Below are 22,498 nucleotides of genomic sequence, written 5' to 3'. Positions count from 1 at the left end.
AGATATGAGGATGGGTTTTTTTGTTTACTGACATATAACAGCTGTGTTAGATCGGTTCATGTCCCTTGGACTGCGCGTTTATTTCTGTGCGTACCCATGTCGTCCACCGAGCTGTGCTGAGACACGTCGCCGACTTGTGACATAGGGATCATGTTCAGGCCCTAGCCGAAGCGGTAAGTCTAATGTCGATATCACCCGTGGAGTCCGTCCATGTTCATCCTTCGCCACTTCAAAAAGTGTCCGCATACGGTGCTTGACAACCCTAGATGCATGTGAAAAGATGTTTCACGGGACCCAGGTCTCGCCGGCTGAAGGTCCGGGTCCCTCCAGCTGGAGGTCCGGGACTCGCCAACTGGAGACCCGGGTCTCGCCGGCTGAAGGTCCGGGTCCCTCCAGCTGGAGGTCCGGGACTAGCCAGCTGGAGACCCGGGTCTCGCCGCTGAAGGTCCGGGTCCCTCCAGCTGGAGGTCCAGGACTCGCCAGCTGGAGACCCGGGTCTCGCCGGCTGGAGGTCTGGGTCTCTCCAGCTGGAGGTCCAGGACTCGCCAGCTGGAGACCCGGGTCTCGCCGGATGGAGATTTGGGGCTTGCCGGTTGAAGACCCGGAAGTCAAAGGCAGGACACCAGGAATATCCGGTTAAAGATGTGGGACTCGTCGACTAAAAGCGCGGTACTAGCAGGCTGACGTGATGTGGGCGATAGGCTACAGAGCTTACGCATAGAGATGCCATATAGTAGTTAACATGGGACGTAAAGCGCTTCGCAGGTGTCCGTTGAAAGCCACATGGCTTGGGCTTTTTTCGTTTTTTTTTTGTCTGGGCTTTTTATTCTGTATGTTAGAGCTTGGCTAAGAATTTGTGGGAAGAGCCCGAAGAGCTGCGGCCTAGCCGCGACATTTTCTGCTCTGACCGGTCGGGTTGATAACAGCTGATTCCTTCTGCTCAGTCTGCTGCAGATGGGGAAATACTGACCAGCTTGTTTGAACGCTCTGGACATGAGGCTGCTGAATCTTCTGATAGAAAATGGGAAATAAAGGAATGATGGTACGTTGAAGATATACTGCTACGTTAAACTCTTGCGGTTTCTTGGCGTGTTAGAGTTACGATGTCAGAAGTATACCATGCAAAGACGGGCTACAAGAGTCCGAAAATAGCATGGATGCGGTGTTAGGGATGACTTGGTTGAAATTACATGAATAAGGGATCTTGCAGAATATGACACATGAGGAGAAACAAGAAAGAGCGTTTTATTTTTGTTACTCCACACAGTTACGTAAATCTGTTCGGAAGACAATTTATGCGGCTGCGTCTTCTTGTGAGTGAGAAAGTTAAAAACCTTAAAGGACATTTTGGCCTTTGGCCCTTAGCCATTATTTGATCCACATCTGACCATCCAAATGATGAGTTTTCAAAGTCAGGTGATAAAACAAAACATATCGTTTCGGATAACATTAAAAGCGTTGCTAACGCGCGGCTCGATTCTGCCAATAGTTATCTGTTCTTTCCGTATCAAATTTGTCAATCAAACTATATGAAGTGTATCAAGATATTTCAAGCTAGAAGGTTATGCTAACCAAGGTTAGTTAACATCCAGAAGTCACAGGTCAGCGTCACAGGATACAACTAACAGTTCATATTAAGCTTACACATTTGCTTGTTTCTTGAACGGGGCTTCATTGGCTCATCCATTTCCAACACATTTTTGCCAATATTTGACACGCCCTGAGCAAGACGGAGCATTAGACGCATTTTCCACAGTTAGATCATTTCCCTGCCTACATACCACCGAGAATATATAAAAAAACAGGGACATGCCCACAGCAAACGCTCGGGTACATTCGGCAACCAACAGGAAAATTTGGGCTTATAACAGACTTGGTGCACAATTAATGACTGTTATGCCTCTGAACACAAGCTGGGAATTAATATTGCCCAAAAACGCAGAGTGTACAGCATTGGAGTTCACAACCGCTATTCTGAACACAGCGAAGGCCGCCCGCTCACTAAGGCAATGCCAACTAATATGATTGTCATTTTTTACACAATGGCGAACGAAAAACGGAGCCATTCAACAGCAGTGTCGAATATTTACATGCCATTTTTTAAAAAAACTTCCCATAGTCACGTAGCTTGAAATGTTTCTACCTGGAACACGTCTGGGTATCATCGTGTGGGGTAGAGTACATCCGCTTTCCAAAAGATTTTTTCTAACCCAGGAGATTCCCCATTAAAAAAGCATAACCGGCAACGTTTAGATCGTGACCAGCATCGGCAGTTGCGCGGCCGCTGGCCTAAGTGCCATATATATATATATATATATATATATATATATATATATATATATATGCGTGTTTAAGGCATTTTGTAGAACACCGTAACAGCATTGGGCGTTTCAAGCAAAGCTTGTCCAAACCCAGTATAACTTATGTTGTGTGATCATTTCAAATATGATGTTCAATTAAATAATCAGTATCGTTCGTTGTGATTTCGCTTCACGTTAAAGGACTTACAGTTCAGACTTTTTAAGTGTCAGCCGTGTGATTCTCAGCCACTTCAATTGCACGCTTCATTCAGAGGAAGTCCTCATGAAATTTCTGGCACGTCCAAGCATGTACCGGCAGTCTCTGGGGACAACAGTAGTGAGCAGATGGCCATGAGTCCACGGGAGGAATCTCGTTCAAAATCTCGTCTCATGGACACGTGTTTTCATCGGGTGCGCGTGTCGAATAAGCAGACAGACAGTACGTGAACAAGTAGATTGCGGCAAACGACGAAGCTTGTTGGTCGCACCCATACAAATTTTTCGAAGGAGTTTGCTTCCTGTCATCATTGTCTCTAAGTGTGGCTTGTGCAAGCCACGAAATGAATGTCAGCGTCTTTAATAAGTGTCTGGCTTTTCTGTTACTGACATTTTGAATTTTTCTTCTTTTTTTGGTTTAGTCCAAACGTCTTGGAGGGGTAACTGGTTAGACTGCCGTCCAGTTCGACCAGTTCCACATATTATTTTTTTACACCTGTCCGGGTAGCATTTTTCGTGTCATCCTTCGTCTTGTCACGGTCTCGCCGTAGAGCCATGGAGACCCTCTTTCCTCCGCCAACTGGCATCGGACATACCAATCAGCCACTTCTGAGATTCAAATCCAGGTGTCTGCCGCGTCTAGGAGTAGGGCGTCTGAGCCATTCATGCGCATGTGTGGGAACCGGCGTAAGTTCAAATATATTGGGTAATATATGCCCCAATAAATGAGTTGCCCTATGAGGCGAAAGCTCAGTGAATGATGTTGATCAAATGAACAGCAACCGATAAACGACTATCCAAAACAGTCCGTGCCCGGTTTTATTAGCCATTACTTGAAACGTCCCGTGCTGTTGTTACCTTTCATAAAGCACCTAAAGCCGCATATGTATGTCAGGTAAATACCGTAATAATAAAATCTTAGCTCACATGGCGTAATAAAAAAATTTCCCGACGGCTGCATCAAACTGCGGCACCACATACAACGTCTAGTTTTCTTAAAACACCGCGTAACGCTAACCACGTATGACGGACGCACGCATCTCGTTTAAGACAGGCATTATCTTTGTCCTACATACCAAAGAGGATAAATCCCATTATATTGGGTGAGGATAAAATGAATGCCCCGCAAATCAAATCATCTTAGGACAGGCATCGTCAGCTCCCTGAAATTTTATATTGTGCTGTGTTTTGGTGTCAGAACAAAATTGGTGATGATATTGTAGCGGGGGCCCCAGCTGCTTTACGCATAACTGAAAAGTGTTGCCGATCCCCGAACAGGCGACAAAGCAGCTATACGCTCACTTCGCAGTCAGTCATGCGTGTGATGGCCGCCGCTGGCGGACAGCACTCAGGCCAGTGCCGCCGTCGAGCCTCGAGACCGCCAAGAGCGCATAGGAGATGGGCTCGGGTGGAAAATATCCGGAAGGATTTTCATTCTGTGACTAACGGTGTTTTACAGGAGAACCTCTTCTTTTAGTACTTTTGTCATCTTTTTTCAATAGATAGGAATTTAAAGTTTCAGGCTGGTTCTGTCTCAAATTCTGGAACAAGAAGTCATCTTTTGAACAGAAGGTAGTCGGTGAAATGAAGACACAAAAACCAAGTTTTGGAACGCTATGAGACATGAATTCAATTTCGACGTTATGTCCAGCCTGGGCCCAAGCCACTTTTCAGCAAGTTAACTAAACAGGCAAACGTATCTCCAATGACCTAAGATACTTCCCCACTCGTGGAATTTCTCCTTCCCAGGGGAAATGATCCTAAGACACATGAAGAATTGTAGGAAATTATTTAGGCTGTTTCCCGAATGGTTTGGATGAGTCGAGCACTTGAAATTATGCACCAACAGATAATATATGGTATATATATATATATATATATATATATATATATATATATATATATATATATATATATATAGCCGAGCAACCAGGCGAATTACTCATCTTCAAAATGTTTATGACCTAATGTAAATATAGTCGGTCATCCCTACCTGCCTTTTCCGGTCGCCAGGTTTCCGTACCTATCAAAAGTCCTAAAATGCACCGAGCACGGCAACACACTTTTAAAAATGATCTCACGCTTATGGGTTTTGCAATATGATTTTTGAAGCCGGATGAGTAAGACATGTATATTGTTTAGTTCGCTGGACACTTGTGTGTCTGCCGTATTTACCAGCTGTTAATGGTAACGGGCACAGTGAGAGTAAGGAATTATTGCGGTAGAGGCGGGAGCGAGATGGTTACGGACTAGGAGCCTCCCCCCCCCCCCCACACACACACAATGAATCAATGAATAGAAAACTAAATGCCTGCTGTCATAAGTTTCCCTGTTCCGTCTCGGCTGGACATGTTGTCGTTATGCATCATCATTATTTTCTTTGCCGTCGATCCTCGAAACCAGGTTTCGGTAATCGACGTACCGTCGGTGTTGTGTGGCTACAAACGTTGTTGGACGTGTGCCGTTTCGGTACTAAAGAGTGTAACGTTATGTGCACGACTGTAAAAAAACTGCCACGGAAACCACTGCTCGATAGCCGCAGGGCGGGGTACAGGGTGCAGCGCAGCGCTCCGTTAAGCATGTTCGACACGGCCAGTGCTATTTTGGTAGTCATTGCCGGGCCATTGCTGCTATCGGCTTGGTTCGCTCATGTCGATCACCAGGTTTTCATAAATGCTCCATTGAGTATTCGCGTCGAGTAGAGGTAAAGCATTTTGATGGTTCTTCCCGACATAGGCGGTAAATAAATAAACGTTAGAACACTTTGGGATATTCAGGAATAGACAAGGGAACAAAAGGTGGTGCACATGGAATGTCAGGGGACCGGTTATTAAGGAAGTTAGACACTTATTGATTATTGATAGATGTATGAAATATCAAACAAATTGATAACTTGGTCACGCTTTTTCGTTGCTATTGTTCGACTGGTTTGTTTTCATTTTCCGATACGACGTTGTGGCAAAACCAACGCGGTAACATGATGCTACTTACTACGGTCAGTGAAATTGCCGCCGTGAACTAACCGAGGCCAACGAGGCTGAATCGAGGAACTAAAAACGTGCATCATGCAGGAAAAACAGAAAATACCTAGTTAGCACGGCACGAATGCGGGGCTTTAAAGGTGTGACTAGCTCAGGCAGCTACACTAAACTGAACAAGCATTACAGTTTGCACTTCCTTTGTTCCTTTTAACCTAAAATCTTTTTTAGATACCTTCTTTGAAATTTAGATAATTTTGAGCTCCATTTTTTAATGTCTTGGGCGTCCTTATGCTCCTGAAGTTTGGGTGCAAACTCACCATTATAAAACCAATTTAGACATGAAGGAGGGGGGGGGGGAGGCAGAAGCCCACCCAAAGATCGACATCCATAGAGGCAAACGCCGTTGTATGGGACTATAAGAATCGTCTCAAGTGCGTATTGCGTTCTGTGTACATTTTTCTGCATTTACTCAACGCGTCAAAATGCGCTGCATGCGTTCGACCAATTACAGGTCTATTTGGGTTGTGTGGAACAGTTTCCACCTTCAAGAAGTTGTTGAGGGAGGGGGGGGGGAGGCGCGTTCCCCACGTCCCCCACGATGTCACCGCCCCTAGTAGAGGTCATGCTGGGAAACGTAATAGGCTCATCACATGACAACCATCATTTCGAAATCCGGCGAAGGCGTAAGGACATGTGAATGCCCTTATTGTGAAGTGCATACCTTCATAACAGATGCCTTTTAACATGCGCTCGGGTCGGGGGGGGGGGTCAAATTGACCCTCTTAAAGATTTTTCTGGAGCAGTTTCCGAACGACGCGGCGTAGCCGCACCAAATTTTGCACAGCTGTAGACAGTTAAATAGCGGATCGTCTGGAATCAAAATTTAGATTCACCTTGTAAGGTCACTGACCTATGGCAGGTGAAAGTCAGGCCACGGTTTCAGCGAAGGCAATTTCTAGGGAATTGTCCGATCTGATGCAACAACAGAGTGTTAGATAAAGCCATACATCTATGAGACGCTTTATTAGGTAACACAAATATTGGACGAGAGAATTACGTTGTCCTAAGGTCAGGTTTAAAGGTCAGACCAAGGTCAAAACCAACATATTTTATTACTTCAGGGCTTGCTGTATGGGATAGTTTCTGCTGCTCATTTTGAATTTATTGATGACAGGAACCGCATTATAAGTCATCCATGGACTTCTTAGAGGTCAGAATAGATCGTTGACCTACAATGACCCATGTCGACATTTCGTTTTTAGTAACATACCGCCTAGCGTAACCTTTGTCGCTTTTTTAAATGCAAAACTCAGATCAGTCTTGTATGACTTTGGTCACCATGACCTTTCAAAAGGTCAAATAATGTGACTGACCCGAAATGAACATGTGACCTTTTGCTTACAAACAGTTATCTAGGTTCTGGGGGCACTTTGGAGACTGACCCGGAATTTGACCTTGTTTGACCTTATTTGACCCGAAGGTCATGACATAGGAACCTAAAACTTTGACCTAAGGGAGTTCACATACAGGTTAACACATTATGCAAATTTGGTGCCTCTCCCTATCTTAGTTCCCGAGATCTCAGGGGAGATCAAATTGACCCCCCCACCCCCATCCGAGCGAAGGGTATCTGGCCGGTCACCCGCGTTGAATTGTGATATACCCCCACCGCGAGCGAAGGGTATCTAGCCGGGCGCGTATTGAATTATCACACTGCAGGATAATGAACCAAATGAAAATGAAAACAAAATAGGGCGTAGAGTGGCGCAACACCCGGCTCTCGGGGCTGGGCGTCAACTCTCCAAGCTCCCGGAGCAGTCCCTGGGCGTGCTCGCCGCCGCCAGCCGGGATGCATTCTGTCAGCTAGGCAGCACCCTAGCGCATTGGCACAGGTTTGCGCCCTACGCACGTTTATCGTGCCCAGGCTCACGCACCGTCTGCGGTCTGCCGTCCTGACCAAGACCTGTTCTCCTGCCTTTGACACAGCGCTGCGGTGGCGCTGCACATCTAGGCTGACGAATTCACAGCCTTTGGCAACTTCCACCGCACTGAGAGGCACCATTGAAGCTCGAGTGCATACTTTGGCCAATAGATGGACATAGCGGCTCATCGCTCAATAACATTTGCTTGTTCTCTCGTCCACATAGCCTGTTTGCAACCAACGTAAGCAATTAGTTACCTTTCCATGCACGCAAAGGACGTGCTTGTGCAGAAGTACATCAAGAGAGGGAATGCGACTAACAATATTCATACAAAATGGTGAATTGGCTGAAGGGGTGAAAGATATCAAAATTCTTGATACAAATTGAGCGCTAAAATGGCTAAGAAGAATATTTCTATAAATTATTTACCGCATTAAATGCTACATTTAGTTGATATAAAAGCTTCACTTTACTGGTATTGCGTGAATAGTTTCTAATACGTCATCAAAAGTGTTATGAACATATTTATTCACAGCGGATGCGGTTTCTCTGTCCTCCCATTTCCGGTCGGATTGTTCGGGCCTGCCGTCAGCCATTTTTCTGGAGAGTGGGGAGAGGAGGGGGTCGAATGAATGGGTAGATATCGCTGACAACTTCAGTTGCTGACCAATTACAGCAACATAAGCTGGGAAACATTTAACATTCCTGGCAGCACGCAGATAACATGGCCGGGGAGCTGGCAACTGGGTACGGCAGTTGTCCTGGGGTTGTAGTCGAATTGGTTATCTGAGGCGTGCAGAGAGGAAACTTGCACTCTATATATCAGTGTTGTGTTTGGATAAGATGTCGCGCTTAGAAGTGTTTTGGTAACTGAATCAATTGGAAAGTGGAGCTGGCTTTTGCTCCGGGGAGCAGGGAACTGTGCGGCGAGCGTCTCGCCGTAATTGTCGAAGGCACGTCCGGCTGAAACAGCTGACTGAGAATGGTAAGTATTTTAGCCTGATGTTAAATATGACCGGTGAGATATCTTGATATAATTCATTTGGAATGGAATAATCTGATCCGTAAATAACTATTTTAGTGAACTCTGCGGTTAAAATAGACAGGTAATGTCATGGGATACCTGGACAGCTTTTTATCGGTTTTTGATTTGAGTTTGGCTATTGCCATATGAACTCCATGTTATGTCATGCTGAAGACAATGGAAAATATACATTTTTGAAGTGTTAAATATGATTGTGTCTTTTATCTTAACATTTGGTCAGGTTTTGTCATACATGCAATTGATCCAAGTGGTATGCATGGGTTGTTCTGACTGCAAAAATTCAGATTTCAAGGTAAGCAATTTTGCCATTTGAAAATCAGTTTCAGGATATGTTCAGTCACAAAGCAAGCAACATTCAGGCATGATACGCAGACATTGCATGTGCATTAAAGAACCATTGCAGGCAGTACACCTTGGAAACCAATTAACAATATAGCCATTGCAAGGTATATTGTCACAAATGGATTTTTAATTATGGTACTTGACTGTTAATCAGTACAGGGGCTCAGCTTTAGTCCAACTCTGGCTAATTCTATTCTTGAATTGTGCACTCCAGCATTTCTGATAGCAAGGTACCATTTTTTGTACCTGATTTTTTTATTTGGCTTATTTATCTTGAATGCAGGTAGGTCACCTGAGGTACATTACATACAATACCAACCAGGTAGTGTTTTAGCACCAATTATCAAAAAATATAACATGTGCATTCTAGTCATTTTTTAGAGTGCCTTTGATCACTAGCCTGGATAGTACTCAGAAGCGACATTTTCAGTTGAGGATCAGACCTCTATGCACCATGTGAAAGCATAGCTTAAAGTTGTCATCATACCCTCTGATAGTAACGTTCCAACTCCGCAGAAGGAATGAGTGTTTCCTGTCTATTTGGTGCTTCTACATTGGTACAGCTATAGTGTGGTTTTTCAACATTTTAACTGTTGTTCACAAATTTGTTCATGGTGAATGATGTTTGAACTAAAGATATATTGTCATGGCAATGAGTTTTGGTCAGTTGTAGGCTCTGGGTAACAAATCCTATGTTTACAGCCTCGTATTGATCCGCTACTTCTTTTGAAAACATTGAGTGTTCTGCTTGGTCCTGATGGTGGCATCAAAGAGTCAGAAGATGTGCAGAGGGTTGTCAAGTAAGTCCCATATGTCCTATGCTGCACCTGCATGTTTGATGTATAATTACATATTATCATTGCCATATCTGTTCAGGTAACATGCTCCTCAGAGAGCAAGAATGGTGGTGGAATCTGCCATCCTAAAGGAGAAAATTATGCCGTGGCATCTTCTGTACTGAGCCACACTGACTAAGGAGAGTTAGTGCAGCCAAGGAGTTGATGAGATATGCTGAGGCAGTGGCACCACCATCATTCATGTCATGTGCAGCTCTTGTAATTAGAGCTGCTTAAATATGTGATTTGAGCTAAAAATGTGTTGGCTTTAACTTGTGTAAGATGACAAAAGAAAAGATTGGAGGCAGTCATATGAAAAACTTGGCATTAGCCCATCAGCAGGTGGAGGAATAAGGCTGGCAGGGAGGGATGGAGGAAGCAGATAAGTGGGTCCAATTGTGATGCTGACCTACCTGTGTCAATTGAAGCAGTTATCTTTGAACATGTAGCTACCACACTGGGTTGTTGCAGTTGTTGGTTGTATGCCAGAGGTATGAGTGGGTAACTGAGAGGTAAAATGATTGGCTGGGTGTTACTTTGGATGCAGAAGTCTGTTGCTGCTAGGCGAGAAGAATCTCGTCTTGCGGTTTGGCCCATCCACACATGCAGGCACGCTGCATGTCCAGATGAGTGGTCAGCTTACTCCAGTGGGGTTGGGAAAGTGGTTGTATCTTTGTGTGTTTGGAGCCATGATGACATATATTATTTAGACATAGACATATTTAGACATACTATGTTAGATATTAGACATATAGACATATTAGACATATTTAGACATAGACACATATTATAAGAGGGGACTATGTTGCAGGAGAACTGGCCCCTGACTTTTTATGTTGCCATGCCACATAGTATGGAGCCAACCTCAAGATAAGGCTCTTCTCATCAAAAACCAGCACCTAGATAATAATGAAAAGTAACAGCTGGTTGATCATTAGTACATGAAGTTACCACCCCATTGTGGCACACCACTTACTGCATCTGTGGTCACAACAGTCATGTGATGGCCGCACATTAAAAAGGCAACACTTCAAATGGACTGGGTCTGTGCTATTGTCAGACCTGCTTGCTCGCTTCTACAAACTTGCTTGTCCAGCATTGCTCCTCCATCAAAAGATGGGCAAAGCTGGAAAATTTTGTCAGCAGTTTTTGTCAGTGTTGTCATTGCCTCTCACATTAAGTTTAAGATAAGGCATGATTGTGACAACTTTTTACTTTTTCTTAGGCTTAACATGGAATATGTGCCTTGCCTTCTCATTGATCAGGTTGATACTTTTCCAGCAACTGTTGTGCTTGTTGGAGACAGTTCTGAACACATCAACCATTGCCTGTTTCAGTTTGATGATAAGATTTTCCAAGAAGCTTGTGAGCAAGTGCATATACATTCAGATTCTTCTAGCCACCAAGGAGCACCTCCTAGATGAGTAAGTTTCACTGTTACTCTGGCCAGTTGTTTTAGCTTCAGCTTAGCCAGCATATGGTGCTTTGACAGGTCACCTTTTTATCCCGACCTTTTCTTTGTAGCGATTTTTCATAGTTCTCCATTGTTGTCACTGCAGGGCCTGCCCATACCTTGCTTTCATTTTGTTGCTAAGTGTGAGGCCACAGCTGGGGCACAGGAGGCTGTCCATCTTCACCTCATTTAGTTGTATTTTGTTCAAACATGCTGCACCACATCATTTCTATGCTAACTTTGCTCTACAGAGTGCTCTCAGATAAGGTTTACACCTTGATGATTGCCTTATAATGACATTTCTAACATACTCACCTAAAAATTAATGTGTGTTTTACGAAAGATTGTGTTTTAAGTGCTTACATATTTCAACATGGACATTGCACATTCATATGTTTGAGTAGGGTTTTTCTGTAGGCACCAATGCTGTGGAAACATTTTGTACATTACACATGCTGAGTACATAGTGCAAAGCTTGATTGCGTGTGGTGGGTATACCACCAAAGTAAATGCATGTTAGTGAAGCTGGTTTACACTGCAGTTGGTTCATGTTTAAGCTATGAATGTTTGTTTTTTGGTCGTGGTAGACATGTGGCATGCTCATTTCAGCTTCTACAATCATGGTGGCTGGGAGCTAGTGACGGGCTGGTTCGGTGACGCCTGCGACCGCGAGAACTGGCGCCTGCTTGAGGACATCATGCGCCTGTTCAGGGCCAGCCCGGTTACAGTAGAACGCCTCAAGATGAACCATTGTCCCAAGCAGGTGAAGCATCTCAGCAAGGAAGCACAGTGCGATGGTAAGTCCGCTGCAGGATCGCCTTAAGTTCTAGGGTGCTGTTTGCTGGGGGTGTGACTTGTCGCAAAATAGAGGCATGCTTATGATTCTATATGATGCATTTTAAGTGTGAGAATGCCACGCGTTGCCCGTGGTCGGTTGCAGTTTCCGCGCGAAGGATCCAGTAACGTCAGAGAGCGTGACGGACCGTGCCAAACATTGTGGCACATCAAGCTTTCGCCGCCAAAGTCTGCCCTTGACCTGGAATCGCACAATCGAATGGGAGGGGTTAGAGCTTGCACGACAAGCGTTGCTTGCTATGTAATCTGATCCCATGGGTCCATCGAGTCAAAAGGTTTAGGTGAAATATTCAAATAGGGATCATAATAGACGTTTTTTGTTGAGATCACGTCGGGATTGTCTGAGATGCTTCCCAAGGTAGTTGTCCTTTGCGCCAGTTGTATCGTGCCATTTTAGGTGATAGTCGTGAATCGGGGTGACGTTACCCTGAACCTGTGTTATATTTCCAACCATCGTTGTTAAACTTCTTAAAAGTTTGAAATCCCAGTAGGGACCATGACGACTCCAAGGAGTATTTAAGAAGAATATTTCGCCATTAAAGGCTGTCATAAAGGACAGAACATAGGAAAAGAGTTTACGCTGTCCATGATCATGCTATTGTTAAAAATGACTGGAGATGTATATTCTGAAAGAAAAGGTTAAGTCTGCTACCGTCATGCTGAGCATGGCGGCACATCCAGCCAGTCACCAACAGCGGCGTGGTTATTAGGGGGGGGGGGGGGGGGGGATATTGGCTCTGTTCCTGGCCGCATGATACTCCTTGGTCACATAACATCTAGATATTAATCGGCCAACCCAGCCCCCACCAAAGATAGTTGGTAATAGCGTGACCTCACGGCGTGCTACTACTGCTGACGAATGTGGGCACCGTGTGTTAAATATGCGAACTTGTGAAACCAGTTAAGTCCTTGGTATCCTGAATATTCAAGTGAAAGTGATACTATAATTGGGATTATTTAGTTGGCGCTCGCAGACCTATTTATGGATTTCCTGACAACCGACCATAACTCACTCGGCGTACCGAAGTAATCCAAAATGCGTGCTACGCCACGAATTTTCCGACTCCCGATCCGCACGGCGCTGTCACTACAAAGCTGTTAGTAGCGCGTTATGTCCTTAAATGAATACCGCTTTCGAGCCCGGGCGGATCTCTAAAATTTAATATCGCGTTTCACTAGCATGCTCAACTTTTTCGCGAACGAATGATTAGTGCTGTCTGCATGTGTCTTGCACTTTGCCTTGAGGAATTTCCCTGGAAATTTATGACATAGCACATACCTGAGTTGGAAATGAATCCACAGATGAAACGCTCTCAGCACGAGCCTCCATTTACAGGCTGCTTAGTGCCCTGTCGAGAGTAAAGTTTTAGCACAATTCGTGATAAGTGAGGTCCCGTCTCAAACTTAAGTTATCCTGCTGAACTTCGTTCTATGGTTTTCTAAGCATTGCCTAGGAGCAGTCCACCGATTTATTGCATGCAAGCCCAGGCACTAAAGTGACCTGAGATATATGATCGCAAGTACCTGAGTCACGAATCGACCAATCGAAAATCTGTACAGATGTCGAACGTGCCCTGAAACCATGAAGGCGGCATGTTCGTAACTCGGAAGTGTTTTCTTAAAGCCGGGTTTAAATGAAGCTGATCACGTATTCCGGCGACGAGGCATGATTTCCACGCAGGGATGTGATGTCAGTGACACTTATGGGCGTCAGGACGGTAGGGGCGGATACAGGGATGCACTGCCGTTGTGCTTGCTCTGCCGTTACGGTTTACCGCCTACGTGCGCCGCCCTCGTCGTTTGTATTATCGCCAGTGTTCTATTTGAATGGGACCCAAAACCAAGCTTGTCTAGGCATGCACGAATGGAAGGCTTCAGATCCAACGGCCCGCCCCAGTCTGGTTGGGTTACGTGTTCCCAATTCACATGTTAGTTTGACCCAAAAGACCATGGCACCCGGCCATGTTTTATCATGGACTGTTATTTCCCCAGTCTAATGTCTGGTCTACGTTATTCCAAGTCGGGGATAGTGAGCTCTACCTCATAAGTTTGGAACGCGGCAGTCAATCTGCTTACTTCAGGCTCATTTGTTGCATCACACGGACAGGTGGTCGGTTGAAGGGTGGCGGTTCGCCAAGCCAGATGATAACCGTGATGCTAAGCCTCTTATCTCGGTTGTTTTGGCAGCGGGAGTATGCTTTGCTTCGTCGCCATTTTCACCTTCTGCACTTTTTTCATGCTTGTTTATGACAATGCAATGTCAATAGATTCATGTCATCCGATTTCAGTGTCGTAGTAGAACGGTACTTGTAGATCGGTACTGCTTTAGCGTAGGCCTGGAGTTCTGGCTCTGGCCTCGGCTCCATGTGGCCTTGAACAGCTTGTTTCGCCTTTGTCGTGGCTATTTTACACTGCAGTTACAACCTTTTTCACAAAAGCGCTCTTGCCCTCCCTGTCACTCCAATACATTACGTAACTGGTCGAGGCTGTGACATGTACTTGGCTGACAGGGAAAACCACACGGCCATTCCCTGCACCGATCAGCACATGACGGCTGCAGATACGCTGTATGCATACTGGCTTACAAGGCGGGGACGATAGTCGAAAGCCACGCCCTCCGTAATCTGAACACCTGGTCTAAATCACTCGGTAAAACCAGCATGACAGATTTTGATTCGTGCGGTTTCAGCAGATGTATAATATTTCCAGTTTGTCAAAGTGATGTTGCACACTGGATTCGGACTTGCCCTCGCCTTTGCGAAGTTTAAAGCCGCTAACCTTGGCGTCGGCTTCATACCATTGTCGCGCTTCGCCTTTGGCATCGAAGCCAGAAGGCTGGCGTTGTAGCCATGGTGGTAATGGACAGATCAGCTGATAAACGCGTACTGTTATTGATCACTGAAGTTAATGTGCACATGACTGCGACTGTATCTGCGGTTTTAAAGCTTTGAAAGTAGCTGTGCTTTTTCCCCTGATTCATAAGGAGTGGAGCCGTTGCTTCGTACTCTGCATGATTCTCGCCTGTAAATAGTTTACCTGGCCGAGCATAGCTGGAACTCCGTAGGCGTTGGCAGGGGCCCTGGGCCTTCATTCCCTCAATAGCACCATTAGCATGGCTGGCGGCGCTGGCCGCGACCGCAGGCTCCGCGGGGAGCCTCTTGTGAGCGGGCATGGCGCTTGTGGCACTGCACAGATCCACTTAGGCAGAACGAGCTGCTGAGGAATTTTTGCAGGTCGGGGCGCAGCCATGTTTGGGCAGCGTGGGTAGCGAGCATTCTTATGTTATCGATGTGGTGCTGTATAGCATTATGTTGAATTATGTAGCATGCAGCATATCAATAACATGATTTGATGTTACATTTTCGGCTCAGCCAGCCAAGTACCACCAGGCAGCAGTTACTCATGTCAATAACACTTGGCAGCATCAAACAGAGACAGGTCCTTAACAATGCTGCCCAATTTGCTGGTTTTGAAAGGACTTCAGACTGCTTGCGAACAGTGCTACGTCATACATCACGCGTTAAAACGTTTATATTGACCCTTTCTTCTTGAGGTTAGCTGGAATTAATCGCACGAATGCCAGAACTACCGCAGCACACCAATAAACATACTAATATCGAATTAAAGTGATAAATCTGTCGGGCAAATCCATTTCATAACAAAACAACTGTTAAGGCTAGTTTACCGATAATTTCATGTCATTGGCTACGTCGGGGCCGATGAAATCATATTAAGCAATTCATTGGTACGTTAGCTGTGCTGCGAGTGGTATTGCCAACGACATCACTCATTTGACGCTAGACGCTGACGCTGTGTGTGTATTGGGACCTTCGTCAGTTTCTCATGCATGGGCTTGTGCTGACGCCTGCGCTGAGCCCAGCTGACCTGAAACATGAGGTGCTGGTAAGCGGCTTAGCATGCGGTATAGAACCAATGCTGCTCACAAGAAGTCCGTAATCCTTGCGGAAACACCCGATTGGTGAGCGTACGCCTCACCTTCGGTCCGCCTGCTACACTGCCTCACTCGATTAGTGTTGACCTAATGGGACTTGATTGGTGTTAGCGGAGCCAAACACGTCCCCAAAAATTTCCAATATTTTTTCTTCAGGCCAAACCTTGCTCAATAAATTCAAACAGGCGCAGCAGCATAGTGGTAGTCGAGCGGCGTCACGGGGCCGAGTAACTCAGAGCCGCCTCTGACTGTCGGCCGCCGCCAGGAGACGGCTTGGAGGCCCGGAGTAGCGGCGGGCGCGTGGCCCGTCTCAGCTGGCAGATCGGACGGTGTGGGCGGTGGGTCGGGGGCTTTCTAGCGGCGATGATTGCTATTGTTACGAAAGGCGCCCAGATCGAAGCGTTTCGCCTTTGTGCCAACCCACTCATCACATCATGTACCGCATCATGCCCAAAGTCGTAAAAAACGCAATTTTTGACGTCTGATCAGAATGATCGCTCTCCATTATGCTCACACATTCGTCGCACTCACATCGCACACTCACCACCCTCTCACTCACCGTGTTTTTAAAAGATTAGTCTGAAGCGTTTTATGGGGTGAAGATTCTGGGGCGAGTGCCCACACCAAGCAGCGCCTGTGGCGTGAGTCTCGACCCCACCATCCCGTAGTGATAGCACGGATTAGGAGCAGAATTTTGCGGTGAAAGTCTCGCTATGCCGCCGTGCTCGGCGCCGTCTGTGCTGCACTCTGATGTCACCTGACCTTACCACGGCAGCTGCAACTGACCGCATGCCATCTCAGTCAAGGGCAAATAGAGGGCGTCCGAGGCGACTGCCCGCCGCGCCACGGATGAGTGAACCGGAAGGCCCCAAACTATTTGAGCTGGCGGGACGGGTGGAAAAGTGGCCAAAAATGGAAATGGAGCTGTTGGAAAAATGGCCAACCTGGCTAAGTTTGTTGATAGTTTTGCGCACCGTGCGTAACATTGATGTTCCGACCGCTGGCATGCTGGTTAGTAAACTGACAGGCGCTGCGAGTCTACCAACCAGGATTCTTATTCGGATTTTTTGGTGTTGTCATCTACCGGGCAGTGAGAGCGAGAGTCTAACGTTGCGCGTTACAAACGGAGAGGCGTTGAATAACGGTTGTCAAATTGCATTAGATATCGACTATTAAGACTGGATGATAGATCAGGTCACGCAGATTGAACCCCGGTTCTTGAAATGTGGCGGCTCCTGCTAGGGAGCTGGGCTTTTTCTGTTGGTCTGTATGCGTCACGTCGGATTTCCTTGTTTGTAACTCCCACCACCGTGATAGAATAGGCGATACTAGACAGTCTAACATTCTTTAGCAAATTAGATGGGATTGGTCTATCAAAAATGGCAACGTACTTTTTCCGGAAAGGAACACAAAATTTCGACTCTGAGTTAAGTCTCTGTTTTTCAGTAGCAGACAACTTCTAAGCGCCAGAAAAACCCAACCCTAAAAGATTGCGATGTTTACGCCTTGTATTCGGTCGTACACTTACGAACCGAAATTCCATCGTAACCAAAGTAGCGATCTTTGGTTCACCCTACAAAGGTGCTCCTTGTTAAGGCTGACAACATCCTGAATTCATGTAGCGTGAAGAGAAAGGTCCCAGCTGGTAATTTAAACATGACATGACCAAGGAAAGCTGCCGCCACCTCGAGGTGCTATGCTTGAAAATGATTTTTGTAGATGAGATCCCGTGCAGTAAGTGGGTCGATTGAAAGGCAATTAAGTCATCATGGTAGGAGGAAAGAGCCCTTTGGGGTTCTTGCTTAAAAAAACACAAAGGGCTTGGGTGGGTTTGTTTTAGTGTTTCCCTGCCCCCTTGACTTATGAAATGTTTTATTTGAATGAAACTCGTACCAGCGTCCTCTGTCCCGTCGCTCAACAGAATAACCAAACAAGGAAAATATGGTCAAAAGCCAAAGGGTTTCGCTTGTTAGTATCCATTTTAAATATAAGGAATGCAGCCATGTTCGGGTCACCGTTTTTTTTTGTTTTTTTTTTGTCCCACCAACTGGCACGGAGTTTGAAGAGTTGATAACGTGGTGGGAGCCATCGTTTGGGCTGGGGATGAGGCAACATTTGCTGACAGCAAAATTTCCCGCTATTGGGGGATCGCAGAAACAAATGGCAAGAGCGAATGATATTGATGGAACGGTGTTTTCACAGCTTGTTGAACTCCAAGCGTTGCGAAATATTACCAAATTTGGTTTTCTCCAAGTCACGCAAAGCAGATTCAAGCGGGACAATTCGTGTTTGTGGCCGCAGGAATTCAGAATAATATAGGACGCTTTGGCGAGGTACAATAGGGATGTAATTTTCATGCTAATAGTCAACCTTTGGTTTATTGCCCCGGAAAGTGGTCTGTATTCGGTGGCGCGAGCCGTTCCTAAAAGAAACATGGCGACCTTAACAATGGTGACGTGAACGTCATGGGCCACACCGCACTGTTTAAAACTGCAGAGGAAAGCCGACTGTCGGAAGACGACCCCGCTCTATTTTGTGGCGTCATCTTTTTCATTTCACTGGGCTCCACAAACGTCTATTAAACAAGAATGAGTTCTGTAGGAACAGCTTCATTGTCCTCCAATCCCAGTAGGTGGAATAATCCCCTAAACAATCACTGTATCAGACGGAAAATGAGCCCATACGGAATGCTTCGAGAGAAGTGAATAAGATGCGACTCATCTAGACAGCGCATGTGCATTTGTATTTTGACCTGAAGTGCGTATACAGTTATTTAACGAGCGAAACGAAATTACAGCTGATTTGAACGAAATTACAGCTGATTTCAAACTTACACCTGATTCTCGAACGGCAATGGAAAGGAACAATGAACTGGAATAGTTCCGGGAAAAGTTGTACCGGTCTGAAAATTGTCCTGCATGCTTTTAGATCATATTATTTCCCTAAAATGCCTGCTTCACTGTGATTTTCCCTTCCGTCATTCCGAGATAGCCTTTGCTTTGTAAGAGTGAGCTGATCTGAGTGCTTATGCGAGGTGAGGTTATTTTTGGCAGATTTCTTGTTTGTTGCCGGAGGTGCTTTCTAGTTTAAGAACATAGGCCTGTTGTTGGATTCATTAAAAAAGGATCGATAAGTCTTCCTTCCCTCGGCAAGCACGAAAATGGTGGTTGCCCTGTAATTTCTCGCAAACCGTTGCTTTTCTCTACCGTATGCATCGAGTCTTCAATTGCGGTAGAGATGCGGCTTGGCACATTCGTTGTATTCTTCCCTGGGGAGGGGGAGGCGCGCATTATGCGGCTTCGTCCTCAGAATACTTGCTGAAGCTCTGACACTCAACGATTGACAACTGCTCGCTTAAGAATTTGACAAGGACAATCAAGGGTGCGGCCCACAAGCCATATTGAAGTCCCACGTTGTCCGTTTCGGCTGTAGCCATCCAAAGCTTAACGATCATGCACTTGTTTTTTTTGTGAAGTGGGGTCTTTGGGCCGCTATGCTACTGTGTCAGCCTCCGATAGAACGGATGTGACAAATACGCCGCAAGAAAATTCTACTCAATACATACCGAGAGCAAGCCGCTGAAGAACGCCACGTGAATACACCGCCGACTTTTGCGGCGTGCTAAAGCCACGTACAAAACAAATTTCAGGAGATCGGGTAGATTGTTTCCAAGAAGCGTCGTTTAACACGGGTGAAATGTAACTGACACTCCCCCTCGTGGTGGGCCAATTTGGCCTCCCGAAGATATTTCTAGGATAATTTTCCAATGGCGCTGGGCAGCCGCGCCCAACTTTCTACAGTTGTAGGCAATTGAATAGCGTGTCTTTTGGTATACAAAAGTGAGATGAACTGTGTGACGTCGCTAACTATGGTAGGTCAAAATCAGTCCGTGGCTGTCAGCGGGTGACATTTCTAGATAATTGTTAAATCTAATGCGATCACGGAGCGTTGATGAAGACATACATCTTTGTGATAGGTTTTTAGGCATTAAAGCCGTTGAATTTAGGATTACAACAGCTTCCAAGGACCTAGAGACAGATATTTAGGTCAGGCCTAGGTTAAAGCCAAGCTTATGTTTTGCTCAGTTGGTGTATAGGATATTTTTGTGCTCATTTCGACGTTGTTGATAATAGGGACTGAAACGAACATCTTCTATGGATTTAAATGTCAGAGCAAGTCACTGTTCTCAAATAACTCAGGCTACCACTTCTGTTTTTATGAACATACCGCCTAGCGTAATCCTTGACATTAATTTAGCTGCCAAAAATACGAACAGTCTAGGAGGATTTCGGATCACCATGACCTTCTAAAAGTCAAATAAGGTCACTGACCTTAACACGCGACTGGGGGGCCGGTTGGATTCCCTTCGCTCGGGTGGGGTTGGGGTCAATTGCCCTCCCCCAGAGATCTAGAAAACCGAGATAGCTAGAGTCACTCAGTGGGTCGGCCTACATGCGAATTCACTTGTGTCAAAATTTGAGGTTCCTAGGTCATGGCCTAGAGTTCAATCAAGGTCAAGTTGCAGATTAGTGTCCGACTTTCCCTCAGACCTCCGCATGCAACTCCGTGCACCCAGAATATACCTGTTTTAAACAAAAGTTAAGTAGCCCTGTTTGACCATTCGCAGGTCAAGGTGACCAAAAATATACGATATTGCTCCGATTTTGTCATTCAAATAAGCGTCATGGCTTACGCTGGCGCTATGTTTCTGAAAACAAAACGTTAATCTGGGCTATTTCAGGCCGTTTATGTACTTTGATCTTCAAAAGGCCCATGGAACATCTGTTGCGGTCCCTGTCGTTAATAAATTCGAGATGATCATCAAAAGCAGCACTATGGAGCAAACTCTCCAGAAGCAAGTCAGGTTTTTTTTACCTCGGTCCGACCTTAATACGTGACTTTGGTTCGATGGAATCGGTTATCATTCTTCATTCATTTGGTTGATTGCCTAAGAAACTGGGAGACATATGGCTTCGCTCAACACTTCGTTATCGCCTCAAATTTAACAGTTCCCTATAAATGGCCATCGATGACAGCCACGGCCTGACTTTGACCTGCCATAGGTCAGTGCCCTTGCGAGATGCATCTAATTTTTAAACTGTAAGGTCCAATATGCAATTGTCTATAGCTATACTGTCGTACCGCTCGGAAATCGTTCTGGAAAAACTTTTGGAGGGAAGGGGGTCAGATTGACCCTGTACCCGAGCGTGTTGAAGGAACACCAGTGACCTTTTGCTTAGAACAGGTATCTTGTTCAAGACGGCTGCATGGGGAGGTCACGAGCGCTTCGGACATCAGTCTTGAGTTGACCTTGTTTGACGCCACGGACTTGAAGGCCACGACCAAGGAACTTCACAGTTTGCCCCAGTGGGTTCACTTGCAGGCCAATCCATCCCGTGGATGTAGTGTTTAAGCTTTCAGTCTTTTGAGATCTCAGGTGGTGAAGTACCCTCCCTCTCGAGCGGAGGGTACTCAACCGGCCACACGGGCGCGTGTTTATTTTGAGGGCTTGAGCCTGTTAGACAGTCACGCAATGTAATCAGGCGTCTGTGTATCAAACGCCTAATTCACAGTACAATTAGACGTATTGCACAGCCTCTCGCGCATTGATTTGGGTGCGGGAAAAGTGGGATGGAACCTTCCGAAACGCTAATTAGCTGAAGGGGTCGGACCAGCGCGCATGTACCTTATCTCGACTTAACTGTGGCCCGGGGTGGGAGCGGATGAGAGGTCCTTCCGTTAAGTTTAAGGTAACTTTCGAACCACATAGGCAGTAGTACTGACATCTTAAGTAGCTGGGTTTGAACAGTTTGACGTCCTCGTGACGATTCGAAGACCCTGTCTGTCACCGGTCACGCGTTGTTACCTCGTCATCGAGGTCATGTCAGCTGAACTCCGCGTTCAGGTGCCCCGAAACCCACGTGTGTCGTAGACAATGGATTTTCCGTGATCAGGCGTTGCTATCAAATGCAATGGTGCCAGTCATTAAGCGTAAGCTTTGGTAGGTGTAAGCACGGGGACTTTTGACCTTTCGCGACCTACATTTACACATGTATCACATTGCCTGACATTGGATGCAATTTTTAGTTTCATTTATTATTATTTTAATATATAATATTTTATTTTAATTTATTAGCGTTATCCGTGAGGCATATATCGTCGCCATACCATGCTTGGTTCTTGGTTCTTCGACTAACAGTATGGGACCCATGATTGCTTTTGATATTTGATGATTTTGATAGCTTGCGTTTCGTGATTTGGTTTCACACACCGTAGGCAGTATATCACTGTCGGTACGTAAGTCATTGTAAGAGTCACACGATGTTGTTGCCCCTTCTGTCACGGCGCAATTCCTACTGTTTGTTTTTTGGAATCAGCGGGAACCACTATGCGATGCGACTCACCCAAGTTTAGCCTATCAAACGAAATCCTCTCGTCCTATGTGGTCGGTGGCGGCAGCGCAGCCAAGGGCAAGGGGCTTATGGTATTTTAGCCCCTCCCCCGTTAGGTTCGAGCACAGTTTTTCACCACGACACTGCAAAATAGAATTCCGGAATCTGGTCATTAGGAAGACTGTTGACATATGTTGGTTTTTA

General features: G+C 45.8%; 1 protein-coding gene across 1 annotated transcript in view; it reads left to right on the top strand.

Moving 5' to 3' along the window:
* The first annotated feature begins 7,994 nt into the window (after nucleotides 1-7,994).
* LOC119099745 (nucleolar protein dao-5) overlaps nucleotides 7,995-22,498 on the top strand; it is a 28,460-nt gene continuing 13,956 nt past the window's right edge. The window contains exons 1-4 of the mRNA XM_037222806.1: nucleotides 7,995-8,404; nucleotides 9,509-9,606; nucleotides 10,980-11,066; nucleotides 11,705-11,892. Coding sequence (XP_037078701.1) covers nucleotides 8,402-8,404; nucleotides 9,509-9,606; nucleotides 10,980-11,066; nucleotides 11,705-11,892 — 376 coding nt within the window. The 5' untranslated portion in view covers nucleotides 7,995-8,401. The remainder of the gene's footprint in view (nucleotides 8,405-9,508; nucleotides 9,607-10,979; nucleotides 11,067-11,704; nucleotides 11,893-22,498) is intronic.

The sequence above is a fragment of the Pollicipes pollicipes genome, unplaced genomic scaffold (assembly GCF_011947565.3).
Source record: "Pollicipes pollicipes isolate AB1234 unplaced genomic scaffold, Ppol_2.1 Scaffold_4881;HRSCAF=5763_pilon_pilon_pilon, whole genome shotgun sequence".
In the NCBI taxonomy this organism is placed as follows: Eukaryota; Metazoa; Arthropoda; class Thecostraca; order Pollicipedomorpha; family Pollicipedidae; genus Pollicipes; species Pollicipes pollicipes.
The sequence above is the reverse complement of the archived record's forward strand: the minus strand, read 5'-3'. Positions and strand labels throughout refer to the sequence as shown.